This window comes from Phocoena phocoena, chromosome 12 (genome assembly GCF_963924675.1).
Source record: "Phocoena phocoena chromosome 12, mPhoPho1.1, whole genome shotgun sequence".
In the NCBI taxonomy this organism is placed as follows: Eukaryota; Metazoa; Chordata; class Mammalia; order Artiodactyla; family Phocoenidae; genus Phocoena; species Phocoena phocoena.
In genome coordinates, this window is record NC_089230.1 from 48,264,422 (window position 1) to 48,287,756 (window position 23,335).

General features: G+C 40.3%; 1 protein-coding gene across 1 annotated transcript; it reads right to left on the reverse strand.

Annotated features, from left to right (window-relative positions):
- Positions 1-219: 219 nt before the first annotated feature.
- On the reverse strand, positions 220-8,145 carry GTF3C6 (general transcription factor IIIC subunit 6). The gene is made up of 6 exons (XM_065888644.1): positions 8,080-8,145; positions 7,643-7,720; positions 5,543-5,606; positions 5,394-5,438; positions 3,750-3,863; positions 220-521 (listed from the first exon to the last, which is right to left on the reverse strand). The coding sequence occupies exons 1-6, from the start codon at positions 8,143-8,145 to the stop codon at positions 220-222; spliced, it is 669 nt and encodes a 222-aa protein (XP_065744716.1).
- Positions 8,146-23,335: the final 15,190 nt, after the last annotated feature.

Consider the following 23,335-nt stretch of genomic DNA (forward strand, 5'->3'; position numbering starts at 1 on the left):
TTAAAGGACTCATCACAGAAGGGTCCCTATATTCATTGAAACCATATTTTTAAAAACTCGTATCTGGTCCTTAATGATTCTAGTATATTAAACTATATTATAATTGGAAATGTGTATATAGCCAACAAAAATAATAAAATTGTGAACTGAAAACTACAAAGCCAGTTATTTTATATAAAAACTCTAAAAACTTCATCACTAGTTTTTATGAGAAACATTTCATCTAGGAGTGATTTCTAAGGCAGTTTCTTGAGTTTCCATAAAAACAGAGCCTTCTGTCTCAGAAGAAGGGATATCAATAAGAGGACCAGAATCCTCTATATCCAAGTTCGGTGGTTTCTCCTGTTCATAACTCAGGTTTGAATTATCTTTCATTTGAATCTCTTGCTCTTCCAACTCCAAAGATTTATCTGGGTCTGGAGCTACAACTTCATCCTCTTCATTTTCATGCAGAAAACTACAAATCATGTTGGGTCTACAGGAGAAATCATTTTCCTTGATTTGCAGCCATTCCACACCACCTAATGGAGGAGGCAGGGGGACAAACCAAGAAACATGAAAAAGGAATTTCAGTTACTTACATATATTTTTAATTTAATTGTTCATATGAATATCTATCAAAATAAAACCCCAACGTAAAGAAAGGAACATGGTGCCTGTACCTACTGATAAATGATCATGTAATTTCCATCTTACATGGAGACCTTGGAATGCCTATAGGGTATGCATCATCAAAATCACTAAAAGTAATCAACTTCAGTTACTATTCCAAGCCCTTTTCCCAGAGTCCAATTCCCAACTCATTCTGAGAGATAACTAAGCTCCCACTGCCATCTTTTGTCTTGAAGAAAATTTTGTCACTTCCCTACAATTTTCTCCTTACCCATTCAGTTTTCATAATACAATGGATGATACCACTCTATCATCTTGAGTCAACATTTATTTGTCATTTTGAGTTGAAAAATCCAATTGTGAAATAAGACACCTCTCAAAAAAAAACCCTTGAAAAAATTTTTTGTTCCTTTCCATACTCACAGTCAAAGCCATTACCTGTCAATGAACTTCCGTAATTGAGAATTGCTCCAGGGACTTCCCTGGTGGTCCAGTGGTAAAGAATCCTCCTTACAATGAGGGGAAAATGGGTTTGATCCCTGGTCAGGGAACTAAGCTCCCAGATGCTGCAGGGCAACTAAGCCCGCATGCCACAACTACTGAGGCCGCGTGCCTCAACTAGAGCCTGTGTATTGCAAACCACAGAACCCACGCACCCTGGAGCCTGCGCGCCACAACTAGAGAGAAGCCTGTGCACCACAACGAAGAGCTTATGCGCCGCAACGAAAGATCCCAAATGCCTTAACGAAGATCCCATGTGCTGCAACTAAGACCTGACACAGCCCAAAATAAAATAAATAATAAATAAATCTTTTAAAAAAAAATTGCTCCAATAATGCTAGCCATTTTTTTCTTTCATCCTTATGACCCTTTCAGTTAAGTATTTTCAATGGATCCTCAATTCCTATAGCCCAAGCTGTTTACTCTCACCTTCAAAGTTCCGTTAGATAGCTGTAAGATATACCAACCTATCTCGTCACCCTGTTCACGCATCCATCTGTTCCTATCCCCCATCATAAACTAACTCTTCTGCAGCTGTTTGTTGAAACATCCTTACTGTTGATCCCACATCTTTTCTCATGTATTACTACTATAAAGTCTCCCTCTTTCAAAAATTGATTTGTTCTTTCCCTCCAGTTCAGCTTCAACTATTGACTTCATAGTTTTTTCTTGCTATAACCTCATTCTCCTAGTCACCAAGTTCAAAACCTCAAAGCCATTGTAAAGCCTACTCTGTTATCTAGCATAATACTTGGCAATAACGATACTTAAAATAAGTTGAGTGAAATGGGTGTCGAGTCATAGTCATCCATGTCTGTTTCAATGCTTTAGAGTACAAGTTCCTAGAAAGTAAGGACCACATCTCCTGTCTATTTTGTTCTGCCTCCAGCATCTTGCCATGTTTGGCAGCCAGCCTCCAAGATGGTCCCCAATGATCCTCACCTTCCTGACAAGCACGCCCCTGTGTCATCCCCTCCTACATGGAATAAGATATCACAGAAATGACAGAATGTGACTTCTAAGGATAGTTCATAAAAGACATTGTGGCTTCTACGTTGTTCTTAAGGATCACTTGGTCTGGGAAAGCCAGCCACCGTGTCAGGAGGGCACTCAAACAGTAGTGTGAGGAGGTGAGGAAGTGAGGCCTCCTGCCAACAGGCAGCACAAACTCACCAGCTATGTGAGTGAGCCATCTCACAATTAGATTTTCCAGCCCTACTCAAGCCTTCAGATGACTACAGCCCAGCCAACACAATGGCTGCAACCTCATGAGAGACCCCAGCCAGAACAACCTAGCTAAGCTGCTCCCCAATTCCTGATTCACAGAAACGTGTAAGATGGTGTTCTGTTGTTGTCGTTTTAAGCCTTTAAGTTTAGGGGTAACTTTTTATGCAGCAACAGATAACCAATACAGCCTTGAATAGTTCGTTACTAATTTATTTGATTGAAAGATACACACAAATCTTCCCAAAGATCTATTAGATTATTAAGAACTATAGGAGAGGAAATTGTATAACTTCCTTTAAAAAGAATATCTATTATACCTCAATAAAGATGTTAAAAAAAAAAAAAAAAAGACATATGCAAAAAAAAAAAAAAAAAAAGAATATCTAAATGATAGCTAAGCTATCTGGTATGTATCTGCCTTTCGAATTCATTCTAGAACTTCAAGTGCCTACTTCCTATTATTTTTGGAGTGCCTAAAAAAAGGGATAATTGTGGAATATATAAGAACAAAGATTTGTTATATAGTTACGTGTAGCTGGTATAATTAATTTCTAAATGACTAAAGTACCTTCAAATGTTTATTCCTTAAAATACAATAAATCAAACCATGAATATTCATCAATAGGGTCTCATTTACTAGAGTTTCAAATATGTCTTTGAGCAATAAGCCTTTTTTTTTTTTGGTGGACAAACACCTTTATTCTGACTGTGTCCCAAATTCCCTAGGGCAAGAGAAAGAGGTTGGTGTGGTGAACAATGGGCTTTTAAACCACCAAGTGTTTATTTGCTCATCTCCACAAACGTGCGCCTGCTATGGGTGCAAGAAGCACTGGCCTAAGGTCTCTAGTGGGGGATGACGAGCAACTGGAGAAGGCTAAATGGATGCTCATTAAGAATGAGACACAGGACTAACAACTCTGGTCCTAGAGTCCCTCCCACATATAAAGCCAGCTTCTTCCAGTTGTGAGCATCTTGGGGAAGGTTACTGCATCTGCCAAAAGTTCAGGAGATCCTATGGGGTTACTCCTTGGGAATCGAGAACTGCTATCATCATATCTTCTGCACTTACAAAGAAGTTTTAATGAGAGAGAGAGAGAGAGAGAGAGAGAGAAGTAGTTGCTGAATTCCCTGGGGTTGAAATCATGTCAAGTTTCTTGACAAACTCCTCACAATCGTTTCCAATGCAAAGAAGATAGAAATTTCTTATATGTCTCCAGTGCCCCCTGCTATGTGAGAATTCAACTCAATTTTAAATCTATGTTTGGTACTTTTCATGGAGTACCCTCAATTTTAATATACTTTACCTATCACATATAGTTATTACTACAAAGTACAAAGAACATCCTGGCAGCAGTGTTTCATAAAGCCAATACTAAATCACCTATTTTCAGAGAACTAAGTGAACTAACCTATGTTTTCTTCTCCTTCCTTCTTTTCTGTCAGAAGAGTTCTTGTCATGCTGAGCTTCTTCATTGTGTGGCATTTATATTTTAGCACTGTTTTATTATTGCCTTCTGCATCCACTAGAATATAAAATGAACACTATTATACTGCTTGATGCCATCAAAGAATCATGTTAAGCCTCAATGATTCCAGTTTAGAGAGTTAAACTACTTCCTGTCAAGACAGTGTAGTAAGTTCAAGATTTAAATAAAAAAAAAAAAAAAAAAAAAAGATTTAACTCATTCCTCCAGCTCCAAGCACAGAGAAATATCAGATAAAATACATAAGAACAGAAGGCACAGTGAACTCAAAGACAACAAACATCTCTAGGGGACAGAAACACAAAGTGAGATTAAAGCTATGGGCCTATTAGGCTCCAGCCCGGAAGCAGGAAAGGGAGGCCAGGAATTTGGCCTTACAGGGTAATGAGGTCGAAAACTCTGCCACTCAAAGTGAAGGACCAAAGGCAGACCTACTGCTGGAAGCCGGACTGGAGTGGAGAACATTACCGATCATGAAAGAAGATGAGAAAAAAACTGCTGCCAACCTGCTGCTGGGGGTCACAGCTTTATCAAAACTGTGGGCGTAGGCAGGAGGGAGGATGAGGCTCTGTGCTAAGGATGTGAAGCACACGGAAAACTTCCACACCCTGCCACTGTGTGGCTGATACTACACTTTAGAAAGCAACACAGTGACATCTATTAAGTTCAACCACATGAAACTGGTGCTATTCGGCCCAAATTGGTAATTTCATATGGTTGAATCTAGTATACACACTCATCAAGACATTTTTACATATATGCAAAAGGAAACATAAAAGTATTCATGGCAGCATTTCTGTAGTGAGTTAATAAGCATAATTATGAAAATGGGCTCTGGAGCAGACCACCTGGGTTCAAATCCTGGCTCTGCCTCTTATTTTGTGTATGACCTTGGGAATGTTATTTACCTCTCTGTGCTTCAGTTTCTTCAAATATAAAATGAAGATAACAATGGCATCTACCTCATAGACTTGTGGTGAGGATTCAATGAGTTAATACTTATAGCACCTAGAACAGTGCCTGACATACAGCAAGCACTCAATAAATTTTAGTAGTTATTAATAATTACTGGTAAAAATGGAAGCAACCTACATGTCCATAAATTGGAGAATAAACTGTGGTATAGTCACAAATGGAATCTTAAGCAACAGGGAAAACAGATATATATCAACACGTATAAATCTCGAAACATCTCTAATTGAAAAAAGACATAGAATAATATGTATAATATGCTATAACTTATATCAAGTGTGAAAATACACAGAAAGTGCTATTTATTGTGTGCGGATACATACATATGTAATATAAAATCAGGTATAGGAAAGAAAAACACCAAATTCAGGAGAGTGATTAACTCTGAAGACAGAGGAAGGGAGTAGGTTTGGAGAGGGGTATACGAGGGGCTTCAAAGGTATGTGGAATGTTTTTTAACTACCTAACCAAAAAGGAGGATTTGATACAGCTAGACAAGGGGTACATGAGATCTTATAATTTTAATATCCACCATACATAAGTATGTTTGAAATATTTCAGAGTAAAAAGAGTTGAGTCAACATAGCAATCACTTACCATGTTCAACATTTTCTTCAAAGATAACACAGGTCCCAAGAGTGTCTGCAGAAAAACATGAAGGCAACTTGTTGAGAAGTAACAGAGCTACTTTCTCTGAAAGGCATATAAAAAAAAAAGGGAGTTTCATCTCTCTGACTTCCTCCTACCTTCATACTCTCCAGCAAAGACATAGCTGTCCACTTGCAGAATGGGCTTCTCAGTATCAATTCCCTACAACAGAATATAGGATCATTAAAAAAAAATCATCATTAGAAAAAGCCTTGGGGGTGGGGGAAATGGGTTGAAGGGGGGGCTCAAACGATACCAACTTCCAGTTACAAAATAAATAAGTCCTGGGATGTTTAAGAACATCATGGTGACTATAGTTAATAATACTGTATATTTGAAAATTGCTAAGAGAGTAAACCTTCAAAGTTCTTACCAGAAGAAAAAAAAATTGTAACGATGTGTAGTGATGGGTGTTAACTAGACATTGTGGTGATCATTTCACAATATATGCAAATATTGAAAACGTTGTACAGCTGAAACTAGTATAATGTTATATGTCAATTATTTCTCAATTTAAAAAAGAAAGCACAAGGGACTTCCCTGGTGGTACAGCGGTTAAGACTGCACTTCCACTGCAGGGGGCACGTGTTCGATCCCTGGTCAGGGAACTAAGATCCCACATCCCGCATGCCATATGGCATGGCAAAAAAAGACCAAGACTTTTACATGAAACCTTGCTACCAAGGAGACTGATTTCCAAAGCTGGGGAACCTTTAGAGCTTCTTGTCCTAGCAAGTAAAAGATAAGCTAAAACTGCTCTCATCACAGCAGCTACAAACTGAAGACTACTTAATTCATACCCAAGTAGCAAGGTCTATTTCAATCAACATCCTCTTCAACATAAAGTAAGAAGAGAGGAAGTTTTGTCAAAAATGCTCAAAAGAGGGCTTCCCTGGTGGCGCAGTGGTTGAGAGTCCGCCTGCCGATGCAGGGGACACAGGTTCGTGTCCCGGTGCGGGAAGATCCCACTGTGCCGCGGAGCGGCTGGGCCCGTGAGCCATGGCCGCTGAGCCTGGGCGTCCGGAGCCTGTGCTCCACAATGGGAGAGGCCACAACAGTGAGGGGCCCGCGAACTGCAAAAAAAAAAAAAAAAGCTCAAAAGATTTTAAACATAAAACAGACGGTAACTCACGATACCATAGCTCAAGTCAACAGCACAGTGTGAGATCTCTGAAGTCCTTTCTTTTTTGATACTCGGGCCTCTCACTGCCGTGGCCTCTCCCGTTGCGGAGCACAGGCTCCGGGCGCGCAGGCTCAGCAGCCATGGCTCACGGGCCCAGCCGCTCCGCGGCATAGTGGGATCTTCCCGGACCGGGAAACGAACCCATGTCCCCTGCATCAGCAGGCAGACTCCCAACCACTGCGCCACCAGGGAAGACCTGAAGTCCTTTCTTAATAGGTATTCTCTCTCCCTTCTCCACACTATTTTTGTTTGTTTTCCATATTTTTTTTGAAGTTTTTAAATTTTTATTTTATTATTATTATTATTTTTGCGGTACGCGGGCCTCTCACTGTTGTGGCCTCTCCCGTTGCGAAGCACAGGCTCCGGAGGCGCAGGCTCCGCGGCCCGTGGAATCTTCCCGGACCGGGGCACAAACCCGTGTCCCCTACATCGGCAGGCGGACTCAACCACTGCGCCACCAGGGAAGCCCCTTTAATTTTATTTTTTACTGAAGTATAGTTGAAGTACAATGTTGCGTAATCACTGCTGTACAGCAAAGTGACTCAATTGTACATATATACATTTTTTCATATTCTCCATTATCATTTATCACAGGATATTGAAATTCTCTGTGCTATACAGTAGGACCTTGTTGTTTACCCATTCTATATATACCAGTTTGCATCTGTTTAACCTCTGTGTGCATATCTAATTATCCTCTCTGCCCTTTGTGTTTTTCTCATCCTCCTCACTATATAAAACGGTGTATTTTTTCAAAACCTAATGTTCCATATCAAAATGCTTTAACCCTGCAAATCTCTACCTCTCCAGCCACACAGGCAGACACTCAGGCAGAGTTAGACATTAACTTTCTCCCAGCTGCTCCCACAGTGCCCCTGTACTCCTGTAATTGTCTCCAATTGCTTTGTTCACGTGAAATTAATATATCAATCTTAGGGACGGGTATATTTCACCACTCATTCTTGTTTTAAATTTAATAAAATCTACAACAACCCCCTAATTCTACAAGACTCACCAAAATCTTGCATTTATTTTCACATTTTGAGAGAAAGTCTGAATCAATAATTCCTGATAATTCCACCAGAACCAACTGCTCCTGGTGGAAGAAAGAGGGGTTAAAGGCGATAGCTTGCGAGTGTGCAGGAAGAAGCAGGCATTAACGAGAGAAGCCAAACCTCCCCAATGCAACGATCCCACCTTTGTGAAAACTAGGTCCTGCTTTCAACACGAGGAAGCGCGCGCCGTTACTTAAGGTAACTTCCCTCCTTCCCCCTCGAACTTCCGTGTAGCCCATATAGGGCTGGGGCCAGCTGCCCGCCGCTCCGCGCGCCCTGAGGCACAATCCCGCCAGAAACCCCCGCACGCCCGCCGCGTCCCGACTCCCTTCCCCGCACACAGCCGAGCGGCCACCCTCTCCACCGCCGCGCGGGCTTCCGCCGTCGCACTCACTGCCTCCTCCTCCTCCTCCTCCTCCTCGTCCCAGTACCCCCGACGCGGTTCCTCAGCCACCGCCGCCATGCTGCCGCTCCTCCGCGCGGTCTCCGAGTCGTGGGCCCCTCCCGCCGGGGCCGCCATCTTGAGTACGGGCAGCAGCTTCCGCCCCGCCGCGGCTCCGACAGCGCCAGTTGGTCCTGCCAGCACGCGAGATGGCGGCTCCCAGGCCCACGTGGGGCCCCTTGTCCCTGTCCCGAGAGCCGGAGCCGGGGCCCTGGCGGGTCGGCCGGGCAGGTCTCGCGACCTAGGGAACCCTCGGGCTCCCGGCCCAGCTGGGACGAGAGCACCGTGGAAGCCGAGGGGATGAAGTAGGTGCAGGCAAGGAGGCTACGGTGCGCGAGGAAAATGGAGAGGCCTCGTGTGGCCCCAGCCTGCAATGCTTGGAAAGAAATTCCTAATGTCGTGTGAGCACTGATCATCAATTCAAGTTCTCCACGAGCTAAGTAAAGGGCACTCCTCAGTGTTCCACGTATCGGGCGCCCACTGCGCGAGGAAGTGAGCTGGGGTTTCAGGCAGCTAGGAGAGGTAGAATAAGGGACCAACCAATGCTAATCAGATGGCCCCTAGGTGCTGTAAGAGACCCAGATTGTTTGGGGAGTACAGGAGACTCCGAGAAGTGAAGTTTTGAACAGGATTTTCTTAAACTAACCTCATGGATTTTTCTGATTATAAAATAAATGATCATTGTACGTGAGACAGGATGATCTACCTCCAAAGAGCATGAGATTTGGGGTTTGATACTCGTCCGGTTCTGCTGCGTTACTTAACAGTAAGCCTTTAGGCAAGTTGGTTATTGTGAGGATTAAATGAGATATCCCACTATTCAGCACATATTAAGCACTAATGTGCATTTAATCTATTATTAGTAATAATATATAAAAATTTAGAGTATTACAACTTTTAAAAAACGTTTTCCGGGAATTCCCAGGCAGTCCAGTGGGCAGGACTTGGTGCTTTCTCTGCCGTGGCCCTGGTTTCAATCCCTGGTCGCGGAACTAAGATCCTTCAAGTAACGCGGTGTGGCCAAACAAAACAAAACAAAGAAAACAACGAGGGGACTTCCCTAGTGGCCCAGTTGTTAAGTCTCCGAGCTCCCAATGCAGGGGGCATGGGTTTGAACCCTGGTCGGGGAACTAAGATCCTGCGTGCCCTATGGCACGGCCAAAAAATAATAATAAAAAGTAAAAAAAAAAAAAAAAAAGTTTATTCAAAAAACCCATTTTCCTACACAATATATCTTTCCAGCTTCTTTCTACATAAACACATTGTTTAAAAAACCCATTTTCCTACACATATCTTTCCAGCTTCTTTCTACATAAACACATTGTTTATGTGTACATCTGTTTTAAACTTGCTTTTCTCACTATATGTAGTATTATGGATGTTTGTCCATATTTTCCATGATAAATACAGATCTATGTGATGGCATTTATCGTGCAATATTGATATTGCACAACACTTCAGTAAACATCTTTGTGCATTTTTACCCAGTTCCTCCATTAGATGAATAGGATTTTGTAGCTTAAAAAAAGTGGGAAAATCACTGAACTTGTTAGCAGTTGTAGATTTGAATTATAGCTCTGAAATATAAGAATTGTGACCTGGTACAAGCTGCTGCACTTTCTCATCCCCTGTGTTCTTATTTATTAAATGGGGATAAAATTATTCATCTTCACTGTATATATTTTTTTGTTTGAAGATTAGATCATGTATCTAAAAGTGCTCTATAGGGGACTTCCCTGGTGGTCCAGTGGTTAGGACTCCCTGCTCCCAATTCAGGGGCCACAGAGTTCCATCCCTGGTTGGGGAATTAATATCCTGCATGCCTTGCAGCGCAGCCAAAAATTTTTTTTAAAAGTGCTTTGTAAATTGAAAAATTATATAAATTGTCAGATTTTATTGAAGGTTCAGGGAAGATAAAGAGGAGAAGGACAATCCAAGCTGAGGGAGCAGCAGACAGTGAAGGAAGGCTTGAGGAATGAAAATATGTTTTATGAGGTCAGTGTAATGACTCAAGATGTCCCTTTCAAATAAACAAACCTCATACTTCTAGTCGAGGTCATTATTGTTTACTATTTAAGACATAATTATTATTTTTACTTTGAATGATTTACGAAAGGATAGAGACTGAAAAGTAAGCCTTCCATCCCTGTCCCCCAGCACCCCTTTCTATAGGCAATTAGTGCTTAGCGGTCTAGCCTTTCTAAGCAGACCATAGGTCTTGACACTTCTCCATGGTGCTGCTAGGGGAATGAGGATGCACCAGTTTACACTCCTTCCCAGCCTAAGGAAATCTCATTTATTTCCTCCAGTGTAAATAAAGGCACCTCTTCCCTTTTACCTCTCAGACATGTAGCATAATTTCTTCAGTGAACTCAGACTCTAACAATAGATGGGAAAAGCCACGGTCTTCAAGTAGCTTCAGCTTTCCATCCTTTAGACATCCAAGACAAAGGAATACAAATGGCCTGGCTGCCCGCTTGGAAGAGATCAAGGGGAAAATGTAGTGTACTAGTATGTCCATAAATTATCCTGCCATATTAATAAAATCTTTTGGAAGAAATCAAACCTGTCTTGTTGATTTTAAGAGTCAAAGGAATCTGTTCACACCCTAAGTCAATATAGCCTAGGGGCTTGAGGGCCCAAAGTGCTCACTGAAAAGAGATTCAGAGGCAGTGGCTCTCCCAGTACCGTGGAGATTTTGTGTGGTTCCCGTGGCATTGCCAGAAAGGGAGCGGTGGTGAGAGGAATAAAGGGAAACACCTGGATGTTGTTGACATTCTGTAACGGAAGAAAACTCATTTCAAATGTTCTAAGTAATGAATTTCTACTGCTAAGAAGTTGGTAACAAAATGAAGGAAGATTTGCAAGTCAGATTAAAAAGAGCCAAGGGGGCTTCCCTGGTGACACAGTGGTTGAGAGTCCGCCTGCCAATGCAGGGGACACGGGTTTGTGCCCCGGTCTGGGAGGATCCCACATGCCGCGGAGCGGCTAGGCCCGTGAGCCATGGCCGCTGAGCCTGCGCGTCCCGAGCCTGTGCTCCACGACGGGAGAGGCCACAGCAGTGAGAGGCCCGCGTACCGCAAAAAAAAAAAAAAAAAAAAAGAGAAGAAAAAAAAGAGCGAAGGAAGAGAGAAATTACATGGTTTTCTACAGCCATAGTTGGAGCTAATATAGAAGAATCTATGTAATTTGGTAGGAGGGCCAATTGACTTTAATTGTAGCTAATAAGAGGAATCATGAAAAAAATTCAGAACTATGATTTCTGAGAAACATAAATGAGGTTGTCGTGGTCAATATTTAAAAGCCTGCCACTAGGAGGAGACAAATGAACTAAAAATTGTTTAATCTGGTCTTCTTCCTTTAGAACACATTTTCTAAATTAAGAAGAACCTATATGAAAATTATATTTAGTAGCAGAATTCTAGTAAAAGAGCCTTTAGTGAGTGTTAACATTTTGTCTTAAAAAACATTTTGCAAAAAAAAAAACATTTTGCACTTAAATAATAGTTTATATTCCATTAGGTTCTTCTTTTTTTTTTTTGTTGAAATCCATCTCTTACTCCATTTGAAATTCAAAAACTAAATGCTAGACCAGCGGCCCTCAAACTTCAGCTGCATCAGAATCACCGTGGAGGGCTTGCTAGAGTGCAGATTGCTCAGCCAGAGTTTCTGATTCAGCAGGTCTGGTATAGGACAGGACGTAAAATACACATTTCTAACAAGTTCTCAGGTGAGGCTGATGTTTCTGGTCTGGCGAACACACTGAGAACCACTGTGCTAGCTAAATGGCTATGGAAGTAAGCCACATGCCAACAACCAGATTCAATTAAAATACTGAGAACATACTAATCAAAGCATTTCAGCTTGCAAAAAAGTAACTTAGTATCAGAAATAAAATTGGAGTGATCATTTTTGGAGGGCTTTGAATCAAAAGAAACAAGCTTATACTTAATTTGGTAGCAGCGTGGCACTACTGGAGTGTGTGATGAAGTAAAATGGCACATACAGACCGAGGGCAGAGAGACCAGGTGGGGTCTACAGGGATTCTTCTCAAACCAGAACACAGGTACCCCATGTGAAGCTCCTGATAAACGTAGAAAATATTCTCAAACCATCAGTTTGTCTCACCGACAGCTAACTAGATGCTTCCTAGAATGTTAAAGCGAAAATAGATGGAGGAACCGCAACAAGAGAAGCCACCGCAATGAGAAGCCCGCGCACCGCAACAAAGAGTAGCCCCCGCTCGCTGCAACTAGAGAAAGCCCGCGTGCAGCAATGAAGACCCAGTGGAGACAAAAATAAATAATTAAAAAAAAAAAAAGTAATACAAAGTTTCAGATATTGATTATTGCCCATCATCAGTTTATTCTAAAAGAAGGAGCTAGCATGTCCACATATGTAGGATCTGAGTACATTGGATATGTAAATAAGCCTTTTGTATTCTTAAAAAAAAAAGTTGGGGGAGGTTGCAAAATCTGCCTAACTTTTTAAAGATAACAGGAGTCCACAAAGAAATTTCTCCAAAGTGGGTATAGAAAGATTTAAAAGCCGCTAAGGGTTACATTCCATAAGGGTACCCTCCTCCCCACCGTTTATATTTTCTCTGCTGTTAGAGGGACTTTTGTAGAAACATTGGAGGAATACTGGTGTAGATCAAAAGTGGTTGATGGCTTAGAACATCATGATGACATTCATAGTTGGAAAGTGCCAGGTTTCAGCAGCACCTGTGATATGTGGTACAATCTGTAGAACTTGGCTTCTCATTAGATGGAGTAGGGTGAGGGGAGTAGAAAGAAGAGGGGCAGAAAAATCGAAATTGACTTTGGACACCAAGTTCGAGCTTCTCAGAGTAGTTAGGTGGAGCTAGCAGCTAGTAGTTGAAATGTAGTGATGGAACTTGAGAGGGTTTAGAGGTTAAATTCTAGAGTCATCTTTATAAAAAAGAAGTTGAAGTTTTTTCCTAAGTAAATCTGGTCCTAAGAGCTCTCAGATAGGTGGGTTTCTCAAGGGAAAGAGTAGGAGGTCATGATAGAAAGGAAACGTCAGTGTGGAAAAATAAGCATGTAAATATTATTGACTTAAAAGGGAAAAGTTTAGAGGTGTTAGTGATTAGTTTCATGAGATGGGCAAAGGGAGCCAATGGTAAAAGCATTTTGGGGGCTTCCCTGGTGGCACAGTGGTTGAGAGTCCGCCTGCCGATGCAGGGGACACGGGTTCATGCCCCGATCCGGGAAGATCCCACATGCCGTGGAGCGGCTGGGCCCGTGAGCCATGGCCACTGAGCCTACACGTCCGGAGCCTGTGCTCCGCAATGGGAGAGGCCACAACAGTGAGAGGCCCGCGTACCGCAAAAAAAAAAAAAAGAAAAAGCATTTTGGGACTGTCAGTGGGAAAGGTAGTTTGGCGTGGCTTGGAACAGGACGCTTTTCTGTAGATGTTCAGGTGTGGGGAGATGAGACCCTGGATTAGGGCAGTGACAGAGGAAAATAAAAGGGCAGGTCAGAGACATTCCAGTTGAAAAAGCAATAAGACTTGGGTGACTGCCTAAATGAAGAGGCCATTAAGAGAAGGAGGTTTTAAAAAGTCTCCAGTTATGAGCCTGAGAGTCAGAAGTATGGTATTTACAACATGAGGTAGAGCCCCATCTGCTTTGTCCAAACAGATACAAGAGGGACTAACCAGACCAGTGGTTCTCAGGTGTGGTCCCCAGACCCGTGTAGTCAGCATCACTTGGGATTCTGCTACAAATGCAAATTCTCAGATCCTACCCCAGGCTACTAAATCAGAAACGCTGGGAATGAGGCCCAACAATTAGTGGTTTAACAAACTCTCCAGGTGATTCTGATGCACACTTAAGGTGAAAATGGAGCTAGGCCAGATTTTTTTTCCTTTTAAGAATTTGAAATGGATATACAGAGAGGATCAGTCTGTTGCTTGTGGGGAGAGAAGCTGGAAGTCAGCCATAGATACTATGAGTAAGCTGGAATTATGAGTAAGCAGAGCTATAACTAACTAAATGAGGTTGGCTGGTAGTCACAGGGACACAGGAATGGTGACACACTATGCCTGGGGAATACTGCATTCCTGTGGCAGCCAAGAGTGACAAGTTAACCCAGTCTCTAGGTGCACATGGAATTTGTCTAGTTCCATGTTCATTTCAGTTCCCAATTGAAGCCTAATCATACTGCTATTCTTAGGTACCTATGATATTCTTATCTCTTTTATTGTCATGTGTATCCTTAAAATAGATAGGCTTCCAGTTACTTGAGGTGACCTGTGAGTCTGTGCTCCTAAAACATAAAAAGCTGATATAGCTCCAGAGTAGATGGAGCAAAAGTTTAATAGAAATAATTCTTTTTAAAAAAATTATGTGCTTATAGTTTATTCTTTTTTAAAATAAAATTTACCATCTTAACTATTGTTAAGTGTACAGTCCAGTGGTTAAGTATATTCACATTGTTGTGCAACCAATCGCCAGAACTTTTTCTTTCCTGTTTTTTTGGCCTCACCACATGGCTTGCGGGATCTTAATTCCCCGACCAGGGATTGAAACCAGGCCACGGCAGCGAAAGCGTGAGTCCTAACCACTGGACCACAAGGGAACTCCCAGAACGTTTTCATCTTGCAAAGAATTGCTTTTTTTTTTTTTTTTAATTTTAGGTGTTTTAGGTATCTATTCTTTTTATTTTATTTTATTTTATTTATTTACTATTTTTGGCTGCATTGGGTCTTTGTTGCTGCACGTGGGCTTTCTCTAGTTGTGGCAAGCGGGGCTACTCTTTGTTGTGTTGCAGTGTGTGGGCTTCTCATTGTGGTGGCTTCTCTTGTTGCGGAGCACGGGCTCTAGGCACACAGGCTTCAGTAGTTGTGGCTGGCGGGCTCTAGAGCACAGGCTCAGTAGTTGTGGTGCACCGGTTTAGCTGCTCCGCGGCATGTGAGACCTTCCTGGACCAGGGGTCGAACCCATATCCCCTGCATTGGCAGGCGGATTCTTAACCACTGTGCTACCAGGGAAGCCCAAAGAATTGCTTTTTAAAGAACTAATTTTTTTTTAAGAACTAATTTTTGAGGAAATCTATTTTAATACTACCCCCATTCCACCTGAGCAACTTCCAAACTTAACCATCAGGTCTGATGCTCAGGTTCACATTTGCAGTTTTTTGTTTGTTTGTTTTTACTCTCTTATTGGCCTCCTTATTCAGGCAGTCACTCAAAAAAGTATTGGGTTGGCCAAAAAGTGCGTTTGGAAAAACCCAAACAAACTTTTTACTTTTAGTACTTTTAGCTGGAATATCTCTTGACCTCTCCTTTCATTTTCCTCAGCTACTGCCCTAATCCAGGTCTAAACTTCCCACCCTTCAATTTCAACATCTTCTGTGTATGATGTCTTTATCTTTTCTTTTTCTAATTATTTATATGCTTCATATTTTCTGTATTGATCTTCAAATTATAACAATTATGCAATTCAGGTGGAATTGTAAACATTAAAGATTCCATCAGCTGTTGGTAAATAGGGCAGCAGCCTAGCTTGGCACTGTCAATACCTTAGGACCCTAATCTGCCTGGATCCTTGACCCCTCAGCTTATAAAGAGGGGTTAAATTAGAAGAGATAATCTCTAAATTTTCTCCATCCATGACATTGCCTAGACCATTATATTTTTGCTTTATCATCTTGATGGCATTTATTCTATATACAAAATATTACTTATTTAAATAGCTTGGTCTTACAGAATTAACGTTTTATTATCAATACATTTCAAGAGAGGAAGTCAAAGTTTTAAGAACAAAACTGCTATACTTAGGGTGTTACAAATGTTTTAATTTGTTATGACAGTTTGGCTTGTATCAGAATGTACCATATGTACCATACCTTATCAAACCTCACACTCTTCCTTTTCACCCATCAACTAACCCTTTTGTTCCAACCAAGCCAATCTGTTGAAACTCTACATCCTGCATTTTTTTTTTTTTTTTTTCTGTTTGCCACTGGGCCTTTCCTAATGTTAATTTGCTCTTCCAGGCTGACCTTTGCTCCTTAGTCTATCTCTGCCTATTACTTCTCATACTCCAGGAAACTTGTCCTGACTAGCCTACTCTAATAGTATATTCATTCATTCAACCCACATCTACTAGCACTTAATATATGCCAGACCCTCCCCTCTACTTTTCCTATGAATTTCTCTATGCAGCTGTTAATTAAACAAAAAGGACATTAGACTGAAGTGGTTCTAATTCTGTGGCAGCCTAAGTAAGCAATTGGAGATCTAAGCCTGTACATGCCTCAAGGTTATGAAATTGAAACCAAAGGACAACCAATCACAAACAGCCAACCAAGCTTTAAGCTATAACCAACCAATAAATTCCTTACTTTGCTTGCCTGTCTTCTCTAAAAAAGTCTGTCCCCAGATTCTGTGGATGGAGCACTCCTGACCACTTCCAGTTTGGCACTGCCTAATGGGACCCGATTTTTGTTCAAATAAACTCTTAAAATTTTTAATATGCTTCACTTTATCTTTTAAGACAACTTTAAATCATATTGCTCACATCTGCTTTGTATTTGTTAGTTCATGTATGTGTATTTTTTTCTCAACTTGATTTTTTTTTTTAATTTATTTATTTCTGGCTGTGTTGGGTCTTCCTTTCTGTGCTAGGGCTTTCTCTAGTTGTGGCAAGCGGGGGCCACTCTTCATCACGGTGCGTGGGCCTCTCACTATCGCAGCCTCTCTTGTTGCGGAGCACAGGCTCCATATGCACAGGCTCAGTAATTGTGGCTCACGGGCCCAGTTGCTCCATGGCATGTGGGATCTTCCCAGACCAGGGCTCGAACCCGTGTCCCCGGCATTGGCAGGCAGATTCTCAACCACTGTGCCACCAGGGAAGCCCTCAACTTGATTTTAAGTGCCTTGAGTTAATTTTTTTGGCTTCCTTGCACACTGCTGTGGGTTCATTAAGATTATTAAATGAATGGGTGGATGGATGAATTAAATAATGTGAAACTGGTTTAACTCAGAGGATTTGAGGGGAATACTTAACTAGAATTTAAGTCTTAACTAGATAAAAGTCATTCAAAGGACTTCCCTGGTGGTGCAGTGGTTAAGAATCTGTCTGCCAATGCAGGGGACACAGGTTGGAGCCCTGGTCCGGGAAGATCCCATATGCCACGGAGCAACTAAGCCTGTGCGCCACAAGTACTGAGCCTGCGCTCTAGAGCCCGTGAGCCACAACTGCTGAGCCCGCATGCCACAACTACTGAAGCCCACGCATCTAGAGCCCGTGTTCTGTGACAAGGGAAGCCACCACAATGAGAAGCCCACACACCACATCGAAGGGTAGCCCCCTCTCGCCACAACTAGAGAAAGCCCGCATGCAGCAACGAAGACCCGATGCAGCCATAAATAAATAAATAAATTTATTTTTTAAAGAAAGTCATTCTAAGTCCAAACAGCTTTGAGGGTTATGTTGTAGATGATTCAGCTGAGTGACCTATCTCTATATACTGTGCAGTCCTCCATAAGCATTTTTTACTGGAATCACTCAATTTTTACCCTTATTCATTCACTGTTTACATTATTTCTTCTCTACAGAAGACTTGACTCAGTGACTGACACATGTTAAGTGTTCAGAAAACACTTATTAATTATTAAAAGGAATTAATGTTGCCTTTGCAATAATGGTACAAGTTCTTTCATTGCAGGGGCCCAATACTTGAAGTAATTTCACACACAAATTTTTAGAATTAATATAATTCTGAATTTACAGTGGATACTTAATAAATGTTTCTGGAGTGGATGAATAAATTGCAAAGAAAAATGTTTTACCCTTAGAAGAAAGAGTCTTCCTTCCCTAAGTCTGTGTTTCTCAGTGTGATACTGGACCCCCTATATTAGAATCACTTGTTAAAAATAGAGATTCTTCAGCCACAGACCTACCAGAATCAGAATCTTCTGGGGGTGAGGTTGGGTGGGTAGGTGGGTGTAAAGACCAGAAATATGCACTTTTAACAAATGCCTCAGGTGATTCTGATGCTCCCATAAGTCTGAGCACCATTGCCCTAAGTACAAGGTATTGTAGGATTAATAAACAAGGCCCATGAATGCTCAGCAGTTAAGAGCACAGACCTTGAAGCCAGATTGCCTTAGCTTATCACTAAATGTGTGTTCTGGGCATGCTATTTAACCTCTGTGCCTCAGTTTCCTCATCTACAAAATGGGAAGAACAGTCTATCTCAGAAAGCTGTTGTGAGGGTTATATGAGTCAATATACATAAGGTGCCTGGAACAGAGCCTGGCTGTGTAAATACTATATTTATACTTCCCATTATCAGAAAAGTATGTACTTTACAACAAAAAGATACATTTCTATATATAGCCTGTCTTATTGTAAGAAGACCTAACCCGCAGAGTTTGTTCTTTATTTCCTTTCTCCTTTTCTGTTTTAAAGGAGTAGACACTTCAGGATAGGGTATTACCTTATTGCAGAGCAAACCTGCACAAAGAAATCTTAGATCTTTTGCCAAATACTGTTGAGCCGGAGATCAGTATTCAGTCTTTTGTACAGCTTACCCATAATTAAAATCAAATAAAAAGGGCAGGGATTCAAATGAGTCTAACATGTTTTCTCACTTACCAGAAAGTGTTTGGATAGCTACAAAGAGTAACAAAACAAGCCTATTGTAGCCACAGTCCTACAGCCAAGTCATCTCTTGTCCCAAGTCTCTGTGGAGATCACCTTGACTGTGGGGCCTCTTCTTCCTTCCTACTCTTGTCTCCAGGACACTTGTTAGCCTCTGGTGGATGGAAAACATTCCCAAGACCAAACCAGAGAGTTTATAACTCTCCCTCATAGAGTGAGATGAGCTTTGGCAACTGATGACTTGAGGATGAGTCCTTGACAGCAGGTGTGCCTGGGAAGTTTAGGAAGGTTTTTTGACAATGGGTTTCACGTTGGTGTATGACTCCAGACTGGATATGATTAATAGACTCTTTTAAAATTAGACTTTTATCATGTGACTTCTAGAAAGTTACTTAGAATTTTCTATTTCCCTATTTGTAAAAAGGAACTTAGAATGTTAGTGCTAGAAGGAACATCTAAGAATTTAATACAACTCAGTAAATTTTTTTAAAGAAGCTAGGTCCACAGAGGTTGAGGGACTTACTTAAGGTAAAAGAGCATATAAGTGGTTGGGTCAGGAATAAAACATGTGGAATTTAGTTAATTTTGCTATTAACAAAGGGATAAAATTGGGGAAATGATGAAATTTTTGCTTGAAGGCCAAAAATTTTAATGCATTGGTATTTTACTTTTTTGGTATTATTTCTGACAATCTAGCTAATGAATAAAAACATAAAGAATTATTTTCTAGTATTTCATCTAATGAGAATATAATGAAGCTTTGCTTCTGTGAATACATATTTTTCATAATATTTTGGGATCATAATTTTAATTGTGATTAAAATTTTAATTTTAAAATTTTAATTTTATTACTTTTCATAATAATCTGGGATCATAATTTTAATTGATGTTTTAATTTAAAAATTCTTTTTTAAAATTATTTCATTATGGTATATGATTATATCTCAATTAAAAATGATTCTAATTTTCCATCATTCATCAAAAGTATATTTTAATTCCATGAACTTTAATTATACTTAAAGATTTTTAAATATAATTTCAGATATACAGAAAAGTTGCAAGAATAGTATAAAGAATCTCCTGGCTAGTCTTCACCTTAAAACATTACATACATATAGTATATTTCTTTAGTTCTATTCACGTATCCACTTTTTTTTTTTTTTTTTCTGAGACATTTAAGAGTGAGTTGCAGGCATGATGCCCTTCTAACCTTAATTCTTAACTGGAAAAAGTGTACCACACCCAGTAACTCTAGAGTAATCCAGTATCGGTCTTTTCAGCAACACCCACTCAGGCAGATAATAATCATTGTTGATAGCATCATTTTCAAATTGTAGCATCTTCTGACTTGAACAATGGTAGATAAAAATCTAGCTGTAAGAATTATTAATACAGTCTTTTCGCTCAATAGGTATTTACTAAAGAGTATTTTGGTGCCCTAAATGAATGAAAGAATAAAACATGTTCATAGTTTGCTCATTTGAGAGTTGCTGAGCTCAACAAAGATTTCTCTGTATTTCCCCCTATTTTCCCCTAATACACTGAAACATTTTCTTTCAGAGTGAGAAGAGAATTTAAAATAAAATTGCATTTGCTTATGGATGAACGATCAAAGTATCAAATCAGAGATATAAAACGACCAGTTCTGAACTCTCTAAGGATTCAGTTTTGCTTTCTGCAGTTTCATTATTGTGTTAAGCTGTTTCTTTTTTGCTGAAGTTGCACTGAAATGGGTTGGTGTCAAACAGATCTTTAAGAAGTTTCTCTTACTTGCTTCTATTGCATTGTCTTCCAAATAATGTTAACATTCACTGGATGCTTGCAGTACTTAAGGAAACCCTTTCCCTTGTCAGCCTTGAATACACATTCAGTCCAGATCTCCACATGAATCCTGATTACCTTGGCATCAATAGCAATAGAGTTTGTGAGATCATATAAGGGTATAGTGGACAATTAACACTGGAGCCCTTAGATTAAAATTGCCACAGGAGCTCTGAGGGGCAAAAGAGGACAGAGGGTCAGTAATAATACTTGGCATTTATTTAAGCATTTAAATTTCCAGTGCTGTCTTTTCCAAACAAAGCACCCTTGGGTAGAAAGTTAGTTATCATCACTATATAGATCAGCGTAAATAATCAGAGCACAAAATGACCTGTTGTAAGCCAAGCTCATGTCTATGAGCAAGAAGGTTCTATAGCAACAAATTGTTGGCAACAATTAGACCCTTATTCCTGGTTTTAAGCAAAGCCTTTAGAACACAATTGTTTCTCATATTTAAGAGGACACATTTGTGAAAGATGTCTAAACCTTAGTTATAACCTCATCATTCTGTGCTCCCTGATGTGAAACTGGCCTCTTACCAGATGAATAGAACATGACCTACTGTCTTAGTAGCATCAGATATTGCGAGGGTATTGCCATCTTTCTGGTGGCAATGTGTCTTTGGTTATTTAAGGTCTGAAGAAAAATACTTTATAATATGAACACAAGTAAAATACACCTTATTTTTGTTGTGTTGATAGTCCAAAGGCTACTGGTAAAAAAAATTCCCAGCTATCCTTATTGCCTTTTGTAGAAATGTAGTGTCAGTGAATATTTATCAAGCTCCCTTGCTACATGAGATACTCTTTTACATATTCGTGAAATGTGGAAATAAATTTAAAAGTTGATGATGCAATTTGATTAGTCTGCACTATGATTTATGAGGCTGTGATTTTTCCACGAAGATAATGTTTCTTTTCATGCTTTGAGTGATACAAGATAGCAACTAGTTAAGGATAAGAGCTTCCAACATTCAACAGAAAATTTCCAGTGTTTTAAAAAAAGAACCTGATTAAGAAGCTGTCATTGGATCTTCCTCTTATTTTGTTTCACCTCATTCTTTGTTTAAAATGACATCTTGACTGTAAGCAATGAGCACTACTAAGTATCATCTTGACTGGATTCCCTCATGTTCTGTTTTTTGTTTATATGTATTTTCTCAGGTGTTAATTCATACACCTGCTTTTTGTGTGGGGGGAGGGTTGGGGTTGTTTTTCCCTTGGAGGGAGGTGCTCGCTTCAGTGTCACAGAATTCCTATAATGATTCATCACATAATTTTCTATATGGAAGTCACTCTGGTAGGTTCGGAACACAAATGGGTATCACCCGTGGCTTTTCATAAGCCTCTGATAACTTTAGATATATTTTAGGAAAAAGAAGAAATATCTTACTTACATTATGCTAAATTAACAGCAGCTATTTATCTCTCATGAACTTGTGTTCCATGAAACACTGCCCAGTATCTGATAAGCAACTGGATAGTAGAGGACTATGTGTTACTTATTACTGTGTCCTTCAGTGTCAAGCATAAAACAGTACACATTGTAGGAAATTGATACATATTTGATGAATTGGAACAATTCATTGCAAAAGTCCAGTTTGCAGATAAAAATTCAGTACATAAGGGCAAAAAAGGATTGACTTGGGGGAATAAAGCAACCTCAGTTCTTCTAATGTTCTTAACATTAAAACCACATATATTTCTATTCAGAAGTATATTACCAAATCCAATTGGGTGTCATTTAAAGCTTGGGGGAAAAATATGTACTAATAAAAAGTAATTTTAGGGCTTCCCTGGTGGCGCAGTGGTTGAGAGTCCGCTTGCCGATGCAGGGGACACGGGTTCGTGCCCCGGTCCGGGAAGATCCCACATGCCGCTCCCAACAGTGAGAGGCCCGCGTACAGTAAAAAAAAAAAAAAAAAAAAAAAAAAAGTAATTTTAAATTTCTTATGTATTATCGTGTTTGATAGTTTTCTTTGGAGAGGTACCAAAGGTTCTTTTTTAACTGTCACGGAAAGAAAGTGTTGCATCACTAGTGGGGAGATGGGGATGGGCAGCAGAAGCTTCTCAGAGCACTTAATTATATCAGTCTAACTTACTGTCACCAGTGTCACATCCTGGATTAGTCATGAGATAAGTTTAAAAAATGTCTAAAAATGGCAAATTATAACATAAAACTTAAATGTAAGTGCCGTTATCATTAAAGAAATGAATTAAAGAAAAAGCCTCATGACCTTTAAGCAAGTTCTGTAACAGACATCAGCTGTTTCATTTATAAAATGAGAAGAATGGATTGGATAATACTAAGGTCCCTTCCACACAGCTTGCTTAATGCTTTTTCAGGAACAAAAAGGTCTCGTGGCTGAGACAAGGAATTGACAAAAAACAGTTCCTATGAGAACAGTGAAAAGGATGATGATAGAAAAATACATAGTATCACCATTCTGTAGCCCTGTACTAGACCCTCTTGTTATTTACCTGATGTCATCCACAATTAGAGCATTTTGCCAGAGTTTGCCCTTAAAGGGGTTTACTGTGTTCTGGAAATGGACTACACAACAGTGTGGCAGTCAGGAGACTTTTGCTTCAGTCCTGGACCAACTTTCTGAGCTTCCTTTACTCTGCAAGCTGTTAGTCCGGGATTTAAATGTTGGTGTTCTCCACTGTATTGTAATCTCTTACAGGGCAGGGATCACACCCCATTCAGGTCTGTATCCCATTCTACCTTGCATAGTGCTTTGCAGATAGTCGGTAC